Consider the following 15,522-nt stretch of genomic DNA (forward strand, 5'->3'; position numbering starts at 1 on the left):
ACCCAAAGTTAACTGGCCCTAAAGGCAGTTTGATACCCCAGGGGGTGCATATTATACATTGAACACTTATTAGCAAGGACAAGTTAAGCCACATGCTGTAATTTCTGCTGTACAAGATTTTGGGTGTGCCCGCGATGTGGTAAATCCCGAGTATTGTGAGTTTTCTGCTCTGTGAAACACACTCCAAAGTAGTTTGGTTTTGTGAGTTTAATACACTCAAGTACAAGTATCCAGTTTTGATGTCTTCTTCATCTGTGTGAAATTGAGCCGTACGTACATGTAGAGGTTATTTGGTATACTGATGCATAGACTTGACGAAAAACCAAGATGTGTACATGTTTCGGAACGTCCTGCCGTAGATATGCACGTATGTGGTGACCCACAGAGAAAAGTGGTTTAAATAGTGTCTGTGTGACAGTGTCGTGTGCATTAAAGTATTGTTCATAAACTTTATTGAAATAATTATGATACTATGTGTTTCCATGAATGTTGAGACAAGATTAAAAAATGCATTATTAACTTACACAATTGAGGTCGGTTACTGTGTCATTGCTTGTGTATTTCATAATTGATTTAGAACCTACGAAACTTGGGAGTACATTACTATTAAGTGTTGTGTGTATCACATTGAGAGCTATGAGTGAGTGTATTTTTAAGAGTATTCCAAGTGTGCATGCAAGTACTACTAGTAGATTTGGTGTTAAAGGGATCATATAGTTTTGGTCGAGACCTAACGTTGGGCATATAACATTTTTTGGTGAGATAATGAGAAACCTCTTATGAAATATGAAAGAGCATGTACTTTCAAGAAGGATTCAACATTTATTTGATGAAAATTGGTCTTGAAATGGCCGAGATATCCCAAAAAGCGATCCCAATAAAATCGACAGGCTACGACTTTTATTAGGATCTCTTTGTTTTACCTTGTTTTTAGATATCTCGGTCATTTCAAAACCAATTTTCATTGAATTATTTTTTGATTCCCCTTAGACTTGTATGCTCTTTAACATTTCATAGAGTGGTTTCTATACATATATCTTGCAAAACATTACAAGCTGAATCCTCACCTCAACCAGAACTGTACAGTCTCAATGTGTATGTTTGTCTGGTTAACTTTCTGATATGTGTGTTTTGGTATTACAATGTAGTAAAAGGGGATGGGGCTGTCATTTTGGACCGAGTTGCATGTCAATAACCTGCTCACTTAACTCCATTTCTTCTCCATATTTCCACCCTGCAGTGTAAATTTACAACTTTTTTTTTTTCATGCCCTTGTATGTCTCCTTCTCCAGGAATATTCTTCTTAGACTTAAAGACTTTTGATTGGCTGGAATGTCAGTCATTTTCTTACAGTGACATCAACAGTGTATCCTATTCAAGGTTTAGATCGAAGAGATTTTACAGGGGTACGAGAGTACGCACTCGCCATATGCGTGCATATATGCAAATGAGACGTCAAAAATTGAAGAGGGAGCGCATGCGCTTATCTGAGAAATATCACAGTCTACGTGCAAGTCATATCTTGTCATATCACATCGAGTGATTTTTTTTTGTTTTTATGACACATTTTATTGTTCAGAAATGCAATGTATTTTATTGTTTAGATATTAGTTTCTATGACAATATATTTCCTAGTGTCGAGACCTTTTTGTTTTTCACAAAATAGACAATGGGAACTTGAGAGTGGACCAGAAGATAGTTTCAGCGGTACGACATTTGTTTCGCACACATACTTTGAATGACGACACTATAAAATCAGACGGCAACAGCAACATGATGACATTTCAGCATTATGATTCCTTGAACATTTTGACGCAACTATAAAACAGCACGTGGCTGACTGCGTTGAACATTGAGTTGAGCATATTTAAATAGGGTGCTGCCACCTATTGTTCAATCACTGTACAGGATCCAGGCAAAACAAGTGCCCACAACCCAAAATGGCAGCTCCCTCGCGCAGCCTCTTTCCTCTGGACTGTACCCTCTAGCATCTGTAAAAACCTCTTTGTTTAGATAACTAACTCACCATTGATTTATTCATATATCACGACACTGCTCGATCACACACAATTTCTCTCTCGTGTCCGAAACTGAGATGGTCTCAGCGTTGTCTCTCAAAGCAAGTGAAGAACAGAAATCTCCTCCCAAAAAAACAAATAAACAAACAAATAAATAAACAAACAGACAAACACACTTATACACACACACACTTACACACTACTCACACCAAAACAAAACAGTCTCGCCAGTCAAGGAGTTTACATGAGACCATTTCATAGCCATTTATTTTCTGGAAAATATTCTCATCATAGTTTTCAAGTCAGGAGCCATTCAAATACATCAGACAGGGATACTGCTACATGATACCCACTAATACTGATCATTCAAAAAGGATACAATTAAAAAAAAAAGAAGAAGATCTTTAATTTGAGCCAATACATTTCATTCAGGTACAAAACGATTCTGGCAAAAGATATTATATAACACGAGTTGTATACTGCTATCAAAGCTAAGAACAGCTAATGTATTACCTTGCATTACCACCTGAGAACAAACACTTCCATGTATTTGTAGAAGTCCATCGTCAGCTGAGAACAAGAAGGGCGCTTTTGTGTTCTTAGATTTGAGGGAAAATAAAAACGAAACAATCAGTTTCCATGAAATGAAATGTTTCTTTAATCTAAGGTGGGTAGATTTTGATACAAGTTGTATCAGCATTGTTTCAAATACAGAGTGAAATATCACCCCTGTGGTTTTAATTTTTAACATTTTACTGAAAATGGCAATATTTTAAAATTCACTCCATAACGTAGATGAGATTGAGCTTTACAATATGATACTGTACCAATATGAAACTTAATACTCCTAAAAATTGCGATAAAGCCCTTATTGTTCTCAGCCGATGAAATGAACCTTGGCGAACATGAAACCAATTTTCATTTGACTTCATTTGTATGCCCATGTTTAGCTAGAAATGAGAACAAAGACACAGTTTTTTACAAACACCAGCTCTGTCACCTAATCGCAAACGACACACCAGAGGACTGAATTGATTAAATAGCATATAATCTTTGTTGCTGATACACGCGGATTACATCTACCATATCATCACGCCAGACTTTGGGGTTAATTTGATCCTAGTGGTGATAATGGGGGGGGGGGTGGAGGAGGGGTGCAGAAAAAACTTTCTTTTGATTGAGAAGACTATAAGAGCAGCAGGAGAGGGAAATGGAGTAAAATCCATCTCAAAATGACAGAAATCATACCCAATGCTCAATTTGTTTCCAGGTGGCAATTAGCTTCACATGCCATTAGTGTCAGAAGATTACACTTTCTATTTGCATACAAGATAAATGGTACAATAGCATGAAGAGATGGTGATGTCGACTTCGTAGCTTGTGGGTTACCGTCTATTATTGCCTATGAATCTATTGCTACAAAGACATTAGATAAAGTTGTCTTCACTATATGCTTTTCCCCTCGCTACAAATTAGCCTCTGACATAACAAAAAGAAACAAAGACTGGAATAATGGATTTGGGTACTGTGCATTAATTTTTGCATGTGACACATCTAACTTTATCTCTAACCCACTCACAGCCTTTCAGGATTTCCATTTATTTGTTATCTTCTTCCCTCCAAGCCTATACAGCTGTAACTGTGGGAAAAAAAAGAGACAAAATAACTACTTCGATATGATAAAAACAAATTTACAGAGGCAGTTTTACTTTTAAACATTTTTATGCTCTTCTGTAGGAGACCAACACATTGAAACTGTCTACTCACTCTTTGAGCTTGTGATGTGTGCCACTGGGACACAATACTGTGCACATGTTCGTGCAACCGGTCTTCAGTTTGCAGTGGGGACCAGATGGGAGAATCTTCCTGTTTACGATACGTTCGGGGTTGGAGTCTCTGAACATGAGGCATGTAAGACTTACAGTACATCACGGATAATATTATATCAATGCATGAAATCCTGTTTTGACTTTTGATATTTAGAAACTCGATATATGTTACATATGACTTGAGTTTTATATGTTCTGTGACCATTACTTGACATGTACGATACGATTTATTGCTTTGCATCCAATGCATGTGGGCTTATTGTAACCATAGATACTACTGTAGATGTTCTTAAAATTTGTACTATAGCACACCTACAATGGTGTTCTTTTATAAAGACAAGCATTATACATTCAAGATTACGTGTAGAAAGAAATAGTTTGTGAATTCTAGTGAGTACCCCATCACAAGCTGATACTCTACAGGTAATGTGTTGAGCTTTCAGGACATTTTGCATACTAGAGACTAGGAAAAGTTTTGGGAAAAGGATCAGAAAAAAAAAATCCAAACTATGACTTTTTGCCCCCTAGAATCCCACTGAAAAGCGACATCATGAACTGAACATTTCCACAAACTACTATGAGGGCAAACATTTGACAATCAAATCATTGGAATACTATTTCTCCTATATCTGATCATGTTTCATATGTGAAATGGATTATTCCAAACCAGCATAACTGTGTCCATGCTGAAATACTTGTTCTCATATGCTCGCATTAGTTGTAATAATATATACTTTCTTAATGTTACATTTTCTTCAACACTGTTGGATGTCCACACATCTGACAACGCGTAAGAATGTCAATGTTCCATTTTACTCTAAAGCTTATATGGCCAGGTTCTCTCCGATTATATTTCCATTATCAAACAAAGTTTTTCACAAAATTAGGAGCTTTGATGGGGATCAGCAGAACCAAGCATGTACAAGTGTATCTGAAAGCTCTACGACATCCATGCAGGCAAATTCATGAGCATATTGATTGGAGCATTGGGTGCAGGCATAGGTGTAGAAGTATGGAAATGAGATACATGCTCTTGTTAGTAAAAAATACATTATAGGCCTACAGATATACATCAATGTGACTTTCGATAGCAATCAATTCTACAGCCAATAGCATGATGATACGTGGGAATTTATTTCTAATACAAGTATTCACTGAGATTTCTGGGTAGTTGATATTTGATACATTGACTTCAATTTTTGTGCAATATCCCATGGCATCAAGTTTCATATCATCTCATTCCAGCCGACATTATGCTGCCTATTTTAACATAGTCTATCATTGTATTTCTATTGGCAGCACAGGAATAGGAAACCAAACAATACACTGTAGGTGTCATCTTTTGTTGGACATTTATTGTGCCAACTGGGGCAGGGCCTTTGTTAGCTTCTGGCCTTTTTTGTGCATAACAGGGTCCTACTACGGTCAATGAAACAGAGGTTACCGATTTCAGCTAGTAGTCTCAATAAAAACTCTCGTGGATCGAGGACACATTCTACACATTTTCGCAAAGAGTTGATATCAAAGATATTGAGGTTACTCCACTATTACAGATTCGAATTGTAAAAAGAACGAACCCATCAATTTGAGCTTTGCTAAAGACTGGGGCTTTGTTGGCACATGATCACGATGAATGGAAGGGAAGACGGTCTGTCCATTTTTATAGCTATCCCAGGACCACACCCAGCCCAGGGACCACACCCAGCCCAGGGACCACACCCAGCCAAGGGACCACACCCGGCCGATGGACCACACCAAGCTTAATACTTATGATTTAAAAAAAAAAAGTAATTTACAAACTGACAGATTTAGAAGCTACTATCAAAATGTACCAGACAGTCCTGTGCCTTTAATTCATGAAGGGGAACATGTTTCGCCTCTATTATACATGTCTCTAATCAGCACCGCTTGCAAGGACCATTGGCCATGAACATCAAAAAGCAAAGACTCAGGAAGCCTGTTAATATGAGAATAGCTCTACCTCCACCGAAGACACACAGTAGCTCCTGGTCCCACTGTGAAATAGTATAGACAGAGACAGAGTGTGTGGGTGATCCGTAGCATTCTGAACAGTTTGAACGAATAGTTGCAGAAGGCATGGGCAGCAGAAATCCTGTGCACACACTACAAAGGAAAGATTTCTGCACAAGAAACTGAAGTTAACGTTGCGTTGTTGTTTGTTTTGTGTGTGTGTGTGTGTGTGTGTGTGTCTGTGTCTGTGTGTGTCTGTAGGAGATTATATCAGAAAGGCATGTGGGCCAGCTGGATTGATTACTGTATACGCCATATACTTTGCGAGGCTTTTATTTTAACAAATTTCGCTAGTTGGGTGCTATTCGCGAATTTAAAAACACACGAAAATATTAATTCGATCCTGACATGAATGTAACATGCACACATACATTTCTCCGTTCAATATTGTACTCCACAATCACAAATTCAACCACTTGCAAAGTTGTCAAGAAGTCCAGATTCGTGAAAAATGAGACTCTCTGCATATATGGCGTATACAGCATTGACAATCTAAAGATCGCTCTGTGTACAACACTTACAGACCACAGGGACAAACTTTTCTCCAGAGGAATAGGAACACTATGGGGTTTAGTCATCTCTTGACTCAGTAGGGTTTTTGCTATGATATGATTCCTCTACACACCAGCATCCTATACTCTCCTATCACATCAACTATTCTATTCTTTATCACTTTTTATCGTTTTGTGGAATGATTATTATACTGTTCTGAAAACAGAAACATTAAAACAAGACAAAGGATTTCATAGAGCTCTTTAATTATCAACATCCACTACCAAACTCTGAAAGAGGAAAGAAAGAGAAAGAATAATCGGTAATAAAAGAAATGAAAGAGTTACAGATTGAAAGAGATCCACAATTTGCCTGCAGTCCCTAAACTTCAAAATGAGACATGCATTTCTGTCAACAGATGCACCATGACCAGCATTTACATCACGCATCTACATCAGATGCACTCTTACAGTTTGAATCAAACTGACTCATAAAAGTCCCCCTTTTTCAACTCCACAAACAAATTTGAATATATTTCAGCACAATCATTATCCCGTAACTTCACTCGTCATTTGCAAAATATGAGGAAAGTATAATTTTTTTCTTTAGTCTTTTCTGATTTCATTTGTTAAAAACATGAGAGAATAAACTTGATTATTTGAGATATTTCTGCATCATTCTATCCAATGCCACACTTTCACAGACCAAGGAAGATACACTACATATGAAAAGACACATATCTCCCCTCCGCTCCTCATAAAACTGTACATTAAACAAACCAACAACAAAAAAGAGACAAATTTACATCTTCATCACCATAGCAATGCGATTCTTATTCATATACACTCTGATCACGACAGATTATTTCACATCTTGATCTTGGCAAGTTAAAAACGAACACAGAGGTCATGATTGGTCAAAGAGGTGGAGGGTCAACTTGACCTTGACCTCTCCAGTGGACACTTCGTGGAGCAGGAGGCTCTTGATGACCGGTCCCCGGCCCTGTGTCTCCTTCAAGATGTCCGCGACTCGCACCTCGGTCCTGCCCAAAAAGTCTGTGCATGGAAAAACAAGGAAAAGTCATACAGCAAAATCAACACCACAGAAATAAAAGAACATACAGTACCCCTCACGACTGCCATGTGGAATTCATCTGATCAATTCCTTACCCTCTGACGATGGCGTCTGAGATGCGTTGCGAGGCGTACACCTGTATATATATCTATATCTTTGAGCATTACATTTTTAACAGGCCTTGCCGAACTAAAATCTGTAATAACATGACAGGAGAAGTTGGTACACAATCAAGCACTGTGCTCATCTTTGGTGAGACAAGTTTGCATATTTTTTTTTTACTAATTGCTGAGATTAATTACGGGAAAAATGCTGTGGATTCTCATGGATGACCACAACCAACAAGCAATAATCAGATCCCTTTTCAAAAGACAAGTAAGCGATTTCCAAACTTGGATACAATATTCGTGTTTGTGTTAAAAGAGGCAATATTTTCACACATTCTCAGTTTCACAGACATTGCCTGAGTAAAAAAGCATCAAGAAATATGCAATGTAAACATTCTTGTATAAAAATATGACCCGCAGAGTTTAACACACGCACGTATGCTCAAACACGAAGACAAATATGTAGGACTACTGTAAAAGTGGATATTTTCGCGCGACTAATTTTTCTTGCTTGGCCGGGTAAGAAGAGTTTCGCGTGTTTTTAATTCCGCGGAATCAAGACATGACACACAGGAACATATGGCTAGCAAAACTATTTGCGTGCTTTTATTTTTGCGGTAGTTTCTGGTTGCGCGAAATGTGCGAAAATTTCAACACTGCGAAAATTTCACTTTTACAGTATACACCAAACGTCTTTAATGCAAATTAGCTCTTTTACCATTCGGTGAGAAGAAGTCTCTGTCATAGACCGTGATACACAGGACATCTTCCTGCAAGTCGCGGACGATGAACTGCATGGACGAATCCCAGACAGGGTTGAGGTTGTCCGGCACCACTCTCGTCTTGTGCTCCTGCGACCCCATGCTGACCTCGCAGTAGGGGTCGGCGCGACCTGAGGTCAGAGTTCAGATATTGTTGTGACATTTGACTTGCATGGAACAAATTACTCTACCTGTATACAAAGTTCTCACTGCCCCCCCCCCCCCAATCATTGCTCTGTATCATTTGTTGTATCATATTAATGTTTTGATAGAGATCAGGGCCCCGTTTCATAAACTTGTATAATATTGATAACAAGTTACAATAGCTGTTATAAGCTATTTAACTTAAATTCTTGCATCTTATTGGCTCAGAGCAAATTTGTCATAGAAATGTGGCAGTTGTTACTGATAACAGGTTTTATGAAACAGGACCCTGGTACACTGCACGATCCCATGAATTCAATAACAGTCTGCTGAAGAACACCAATGCCAATATTAAAAAGCAGTGAAGCAAGCTGGCAAACACATTAACCAGTGAAAACAGTACTGAGTGGATTAATCGGTAGAGTCCAAAAACCTTCTGGATGACTGACCTGTGACAGAATTTGAAGGCTTGAGTTCGTAGCCCTCGATGATGACCACCATGAGACGACCGACGCCTTTACTCCTCTGCGAGCGAGCTGTGGACGTAAAATTCGGGGACAATACAAGTATGACACATGTCAGAGACTGTACTATTGGGAGCATTAATGACACTTCCCACTGAGCGGTTCATAAAACTATGGAGAAAAGGTCTCCCTTTTTAGAAAGCACACCCTTAAATCATCGTGGAGTGTCCCCCCCCCCCCCCCAAAAAAAAAGCAATCAAATTGTTGGATCATATCATGATACCCTAGCTTTATTACAAAGGAAAAAATGTAGCTACAAAGTGAATAGAGAGACTTACAAAACGGTTCAACATTAAAACTTTGAACATATTCAGATGATGTCGTATCCTTGTCAAGAAATGGAGCAAAAAAAGAAACTAGGAAAAGTGGGCAGACAGGGACTAGACATTTTTAGAATCTTTGGAATATATTCTGTGCAGACTCCAACACAGATTGTCGTATTTTAAAAGCGATGATCTCAGCATACCTCTCTGGAGCTTCTCTCGCTTCTTCTTTTCCGTCTCCACGTAGTTCTTGGATGCTTGCTGAATCCTCTCCTGCCATTTTGTCCTGTCGATAGAGAGGATGATGAACAGACATTGAGACCCCTCATTGCATAATTGATCGGAAATCATAGTCCTATCGAAAGACATAAATTTCCCAGTATGGAAGAATGTTCACTGATCAGTGACATCTCGAAAAACTTTTATCCAGGACTGTCACAGACACTACAAGCAATCAGTCATCTTTCATTAAAGATGTGGCATTTTTTTACAACTGTGCACTTTTTTTTAGAATCACAAAGAGTCATTAGAATATGTCGCACACATTTTCTTTTGACACAATATGCTTCCCCAAAGTTGACATACATGTAAGAGTGCTGTACATCCTTTTGAGGCATCCTCAAAACATTGTAGTATTGACTGAAGAATGGTGGTTCTTGATTTCAACATTTTAACACAATTCCTGTAGAAATGAAAGGGTCAGCACTTTTCTATAAAAAGAACACACACACAAAGTTTGAAATACTGAGCATCTTATATATGGGGTGGGGAGTGATATTTCCTTGATACTATCAACCTTCCACAACAGACTGGAATAATGGATGGATGGATAGACAGAGATATACAGACATAAAATGGATAGATAGACAGAAAAAGATCAATAAATAGATACATTGTAGACAGACAAATAGCTACATTTAGGCAAACAGATAGATAAAGATAGATAGACATAAAATGGATATTCAGATAGATGAATGGATATATAGACAGATATAGATAAATAGACAGACAGACAGACAGACAGACAGACAGACAGACAGACAGACAGACAGACAGACATGTAGTTGAGGACAGTGAAGGCAGAACTGAAGAGTCTGGGGCACACATGGTGGACCATTAAGTGGCTGGCCCAGAACAGATCTGAGTGAAAGGTGATCGTCGCTGCCAAAATGCCCGCAGGCATTATGGGCAGCACGATACCTAAATGAATAAATAAGGAAGTAAACAGATAATTAGCAAGAATGGAGGAGAGAGAAAGAAAAAACGGCTACATGCTGTGTACTTGCTGGGCTCACCTGTCTTTCTTGCTCTCTGCCTTGAGTGCGTACACCTTGTCAATGTGGTTGATGTGGAAGACAAAGTCATCTGGAGCCGTTTCATCCGGGATCTTCACCTCCACTTCATTCAGAAACAGTGGCTGTGGTGGTTTCGGGGAGAAGAGATCATTCAATATATGGACATTTCTGCCAAATAACTCAAGTATGCTCATTTTCAGAAACGATATGTGTAATTTTTTTTTTCTTTTATTGCAACTGATTGACAAATTGCACGACATCAACATAAATAAGCACTGAATTAATCAATGTTTAGTAGCTTGTAGATGTGTCTCAAAAAACAATAAAACTTGATGCATGAATTTGATTCAATCAAGTAAGCGTAATATGTAGCAAAATGCAAAACCCAGCAAAGAAGATGAAAAACACTATTAGAGCTGTACAAGCCTTCCAACTTATCGACAAATGATCTCTTTGATTTGTTCTTGTAACCTTTAGCATGACTCATTAACTTCCTGCAAACCACAAGGAATGGAATGATCCAAATCCACATGTACTAAGACTGTAAAAGAACAACAATAACAACAACATGACCAAACATGAAAAGAAAAATATCTTTGGCTATCAGGAATGATATTCAGTGAGCACGCTTACATGTTTGTACATCTTGTACTCGATGGCAATCTTGGAGTCCCCCGCCAAGAAGGGTGCGCGGAGCCCAGGCTTGACGGGTTGGGTGAATAACAAAAAGTCGTTGAAGAGGAACACATAGAGCTCCTTGTTGCTCTTAGCCTGGTGTGATGCGGGATAGAAGTTTGGAGGGAGATTTAAGATGAGAAAATAAGGATATTAATTCAATTCCATTCAATTCAATTCAATTCAATTCAAGTCAATTCAAGTCAACTCCATTTAATCCTATCCAATTCAATTCAATTCAATTCAGTTCTATTCCATTCCATTCCATTCAATTCAGTTCTATTGAACTGAATTGAATTGAATTCAATTCAATCCAATTCAGCTTTATTTTTTGTTAATATCAAAAAGGTAATACACAATACAAAGCATATAACTGTCAATTCATATCATTGTTGAATGATTTGAAAGAGATGATTTCATACTCTTTTTTGTTTCTTTTTCAAACCCTTTGCTGGAAGAGATGCATGCCTACAGTTCCTGAAAAGGAAAAAAAAATACAGTAAACCCCTATAAACCTATAATGGTAACTTTTTTTATATTGTATCATTAAGAGCTCTTTATTTCTATTATCCCCTTGAACCACAACAGAGAATTTTCATTAAAATTTTATAAGTGCAAAATTTAGATCGTTCACCAGTGGTAGAACTCTGAACTCATAACCCTTCCTTTGTACAGATGCGCTGTGGAAGTATTGGCATACATGTATATGTCACTTGTAACATGTTCTTAAAGTACGTGTATTTAATGATGTTATGCCCAAAATCAACCCACATTACAGCACTTGTACTTCTGCAACTCTAATGAAACATGACAGGTATGACCTTTGACCCTGATGAGCATAATCAATATGCATGATGTCATGTAGGTCATGAAAGTTGAATTAAAAAAACAAACAAACAAACAAACAAACTTTCCTAAGATTTATTTGAAGAATTTAATTTTGTGGTTTCATTTGATACAAGTCATGTCAAATACATAATGTGCATGAAGGCGCATGTGCCTCTATGTCCATGTGACTATTGTCCTTAATAACTCAGTATTCTTACTTTGACTCTGGCTAATGTTTAGGAAGACGCTGAACCTCTTCCACATCATCTTCATCAACAGAATACCCAGACCACATTTTGAACAGTCACGCTTTTGATGTAATTATGATTTCAAGGATACCACGAAGTATGACCATTTAATCACCACCTACCTTGCCAATGAAATTTAGAGGCATTTCGTCGAGGGTTCACAAGTTTGAAAACAAGGGGAAGGGGGGGGGGAAGAGAGTATGTGTGTGTGTGTGTGTGTGTGTGTGTGTGTGTGGTACATGCATACACGCCTATTTGTGTGTGCATGAGTGATTAAATAGAGCAGCAATAATGTCATCGTTTTGGCAGTTGTTCATGCTGCTGCAAACAAAGTCCAGTCATGTTACTCACCACTTTCAACTTGTTCTTGCAGTGCATCTTTTGACCCTAATTTGCATGAACAAGATGACTTTGTAGAATGTGGGCAGTACTACAAAAGTAAAGCAGCGACCCGATAAGAACTTTTAATTTCTCTATCTGTACAAGATTGGCAGTGTAGTGTATTTTGGTTGTCAGGGATATTGTAATACATGATACAAACAAACGGGCAATTTATGTGTGTTGTGTTTAATGATAGCGTGCGTGTGTGAGCTAGACTGCATATGTGAGTTCTGCAATTTGATACATGAGCAAGGGAATTCTTGCTGTCGCGACCAAAATCAAAACTTTTCACTTGCCAATTCAAACACAGCTTTCACGTTCTAAACGCATCTGCTGATACAAACTGTGAATGGCGTAATAATGCACACTACAGAAAAAGCAGGTCATCCAATTCTGACTTTTGCGGGAAAAATAAAACATTCATCAAACACACACAAGAGTGTGTGCTTTATCATAAAATGGACAACTTTTGAAACAAAGGGAAACAAAATCAATACGTTGTGTGAAGAATAGCTTTATCATGCTACACCAGCAATGTGGAAATTTTGGCATGCAAGCAAAATGAAATGTGGACAAATCAATTTGAAAATTTGGTGTAATAAAGAGCAGCTTCACAGCTTTAGCAGCACTTGCTTATTAAGGATCAAACTGAATAATGCTACTCTGCCCACATTTAAAACATAATCTTTGCCTCAAAAAATTTCATTATAGTTGTGAGGTTCTTGAAAAGCAGAAATATGGTACCTAATCCTTTGATACATGTATTTCACCATTGCATTCAAACATACAGTCAACCTTGCCTAAAGTTGAATCTATCTGGACTGAAGAAACAGCTTTGACTTGACTTACGAGGGATTAAAATCAACAGAATATAAAGACCTTTGACTTGGGAGATTTATTATTTGACTTATGTGAGGTTGACTTAGGCAAGGTTGACTGTACATCTACAATGAAGTGAGATTTTGAATACCATTACATAATCCACTGAAGATTTATAACTTTTTCAATGTTTCTAAGAAATTTTATCATAAATTGGTGAACATGTCACAGAAGCAAAGTAGTCTCTATTGCATTTAATACAAACTTTTCACAAGACAATTACTCTCAAAAAGATTTTCCAAATTTGTAGAAAATGTCTGCTGGGTTTTATAAACACATTCTATATTTTCAATGAACAGCAGCAGACTGTTCCCTTTTATTTTTGGCTTGAATGCAGTTAAATCAATCAAGTTTGGAGTATTCACCTATTCGCATGTACATATATTTCAATCAAAATGTTGGCCCTATTATTCTAATTGTACATTTCAGCTGAAATCAACCAAGACATCTTCAACAGCTTCCACAACTGCCACATCCAAGACACCATCAACAATGAAAGTTCACATATTGATTTACAAAATGGGATCACAGTGTTGATTTTCTCCACACTGGTGCCATACAATCATATTTGAGATATGCAATGGACAATTTTCACTCCAGAGGTAACAGAATTTACAACTCCTGAAAAATTATGAGGTCATACATACAGTGATGCATATGACCTACAACATATCTATGAAACACTAATTCCCATTCACTTTTCCTACATAATCATATTTCGGATCACTTCCATGAATTTTCCTCAGCAATTTGTTGGTCGCATCTATTAAACAGCAGCTGTACCTTCCAAATTTGCAAACATGCCTAGAGTTTTATCATCATCCATATGCTCCTAAAAATCCTAGCTACTACAGTGTATGTTAAAGACAGGAAACATGAGAGCAAATGTACAGTGGATTCATTGTTCTGTGTTCATGAGCATAATTTTTTTTTTGAGTAGAAAATGAAGTACTTGAGTAGTGTTATCAATTTGTGATCATAATTGTACGCTGCTTCAACGGCAGACATAAATGGCAGCTGTTTTGAAAGAACCAATCAGGAGTGAGCACTCTCATCGTTCCCATGGTAACTGCCACCTACAGGACTGCTGCCAACATTTACGCATCTTGACATCCAGGAGGTTCAACAGGAGCAGTGAGGGAGATACTAATATATTATATTTTTAAAAAACCAACCCCAAAACACAACCACAAAACCACCATCCCCCCCCCCCCCAAAAAAAAAGTCCCAAATTCAGGGAGGAATTTATGTTCTCTTGTTTAGAATTGAAATACATTTTTTATTTTTTTTTATCAGAGATCCTCCTGAGAAATCAGGTAGACTGGGAAGGTACATGTAGGGGGCTTTGCTGCCATTATTGCCAATGAGAATGATTGCAAACATCTCTGTGTTATGCAGTCCATATGAATGATTCTTACTGTACCTTGTGCAGCTTTCCAGAGTGTAGATATTTCCTTGGGCCAAGGCAATTTGTCAGAGAGTTGAATATCAGCTCCTGCATGGACAACAACAATAACAAAACAGAACAGCATTGGTTTTGAATAGTCCTCAGACAATGACAATCACAGAATTTGTAAAATGACCTTTGTTTTTCTTCCTTTGCTCATTATGTTTGCTATCAAGTTGTTCCCATGGTAACTGTCATCACAGGGCCACCAACATCCATGCATCAAAATCTGGGCAGTTACTGGTCTTACACACGTCTCAATGGGGTGAAATATATTCCATAATCTGAAAGTTTTCATATCATTTCGTAGGGATGATGATGATGATGATGAAAAGCATATTTCATAAAACCCCATTTAACGTCTGAATAAATGTCAAACTTCATACATTTCACATACAAATGTTAGTTACCTTCTTTTTTTGCAATTTTTTTCATCTATGGATCTGCGACTTTACCACGGTAGCACAGTGAAAGGTCAAATACCTTTGAGCCATGTCAGTCAAATGCTGACATCATGGTGGTTACT

General features: G+C 37.8%; 1 protein-coding gene across 1 annotated transcript in view; it reads right to left on the reverse strand.

Annotated features, from left to right (window-relative positions):
* Positions 1 to 6,058: 6,058 nt before the first annotated feature.
* Positions 6,059 to 15,522, reverse strand: part of LOC139742529 (intersectin-1-like) — a 78,610-nt gene continuing 69,146 nt past the window's right edge. Inside the window, exons 41-47 of the mRNA XM_071653060.1 lie at positions 14,973 to 15,044; positions 11,172 to 11,309; positions 10,539 to 10,660; positions 9,447 to 9,529; positions 8,906 to 8,992; positions 8,270 to 8,443; positions 6,059 to 7,425 (exon numbers count right to left, since the gene is read on the reverse strand). Coding sequence (XP_071509161.1) covers positions 7,277 to 7,425; positions 8,270 to 8,443; positions 8,906 to 8,992; positions 9,447 to 9,529; positions 10,539 to 10,660; positions 11,172 to 11,309; positions 14,973 to 15,044 — 825 coding nt within the window. The 3' untranslated portion in view covers positions 6,059 to 7,276. The remainder of the gene's footprint in view (positions 7,426 to 8,269; positions 8,444 to 8,905; positions 8,993 to 9,446; positions 9,530 to 10,538; positions 10,661 to 11,171; positions 11,310 to 14,972; positions 15,045 to 15,522) is intronic.

This window comes from Diadema antillarum, unplaced genomic scaffold, assembly GCF_040938485.1.
Source record: "Diadema antillarum isolate AM-2024a unplaced genomic scaffold, OU_Dant_1.0 seq00001004_RagTag, whole genome shotgun sequence".
In the NCBI taxonomy this organism is placed as follows: domain Eukaryota; kingdom Metazoa; phylum Echinodermata; class Echinoidea; order Diadematoida; family Diadematidae; genus Diadema; species Diadema antillarum.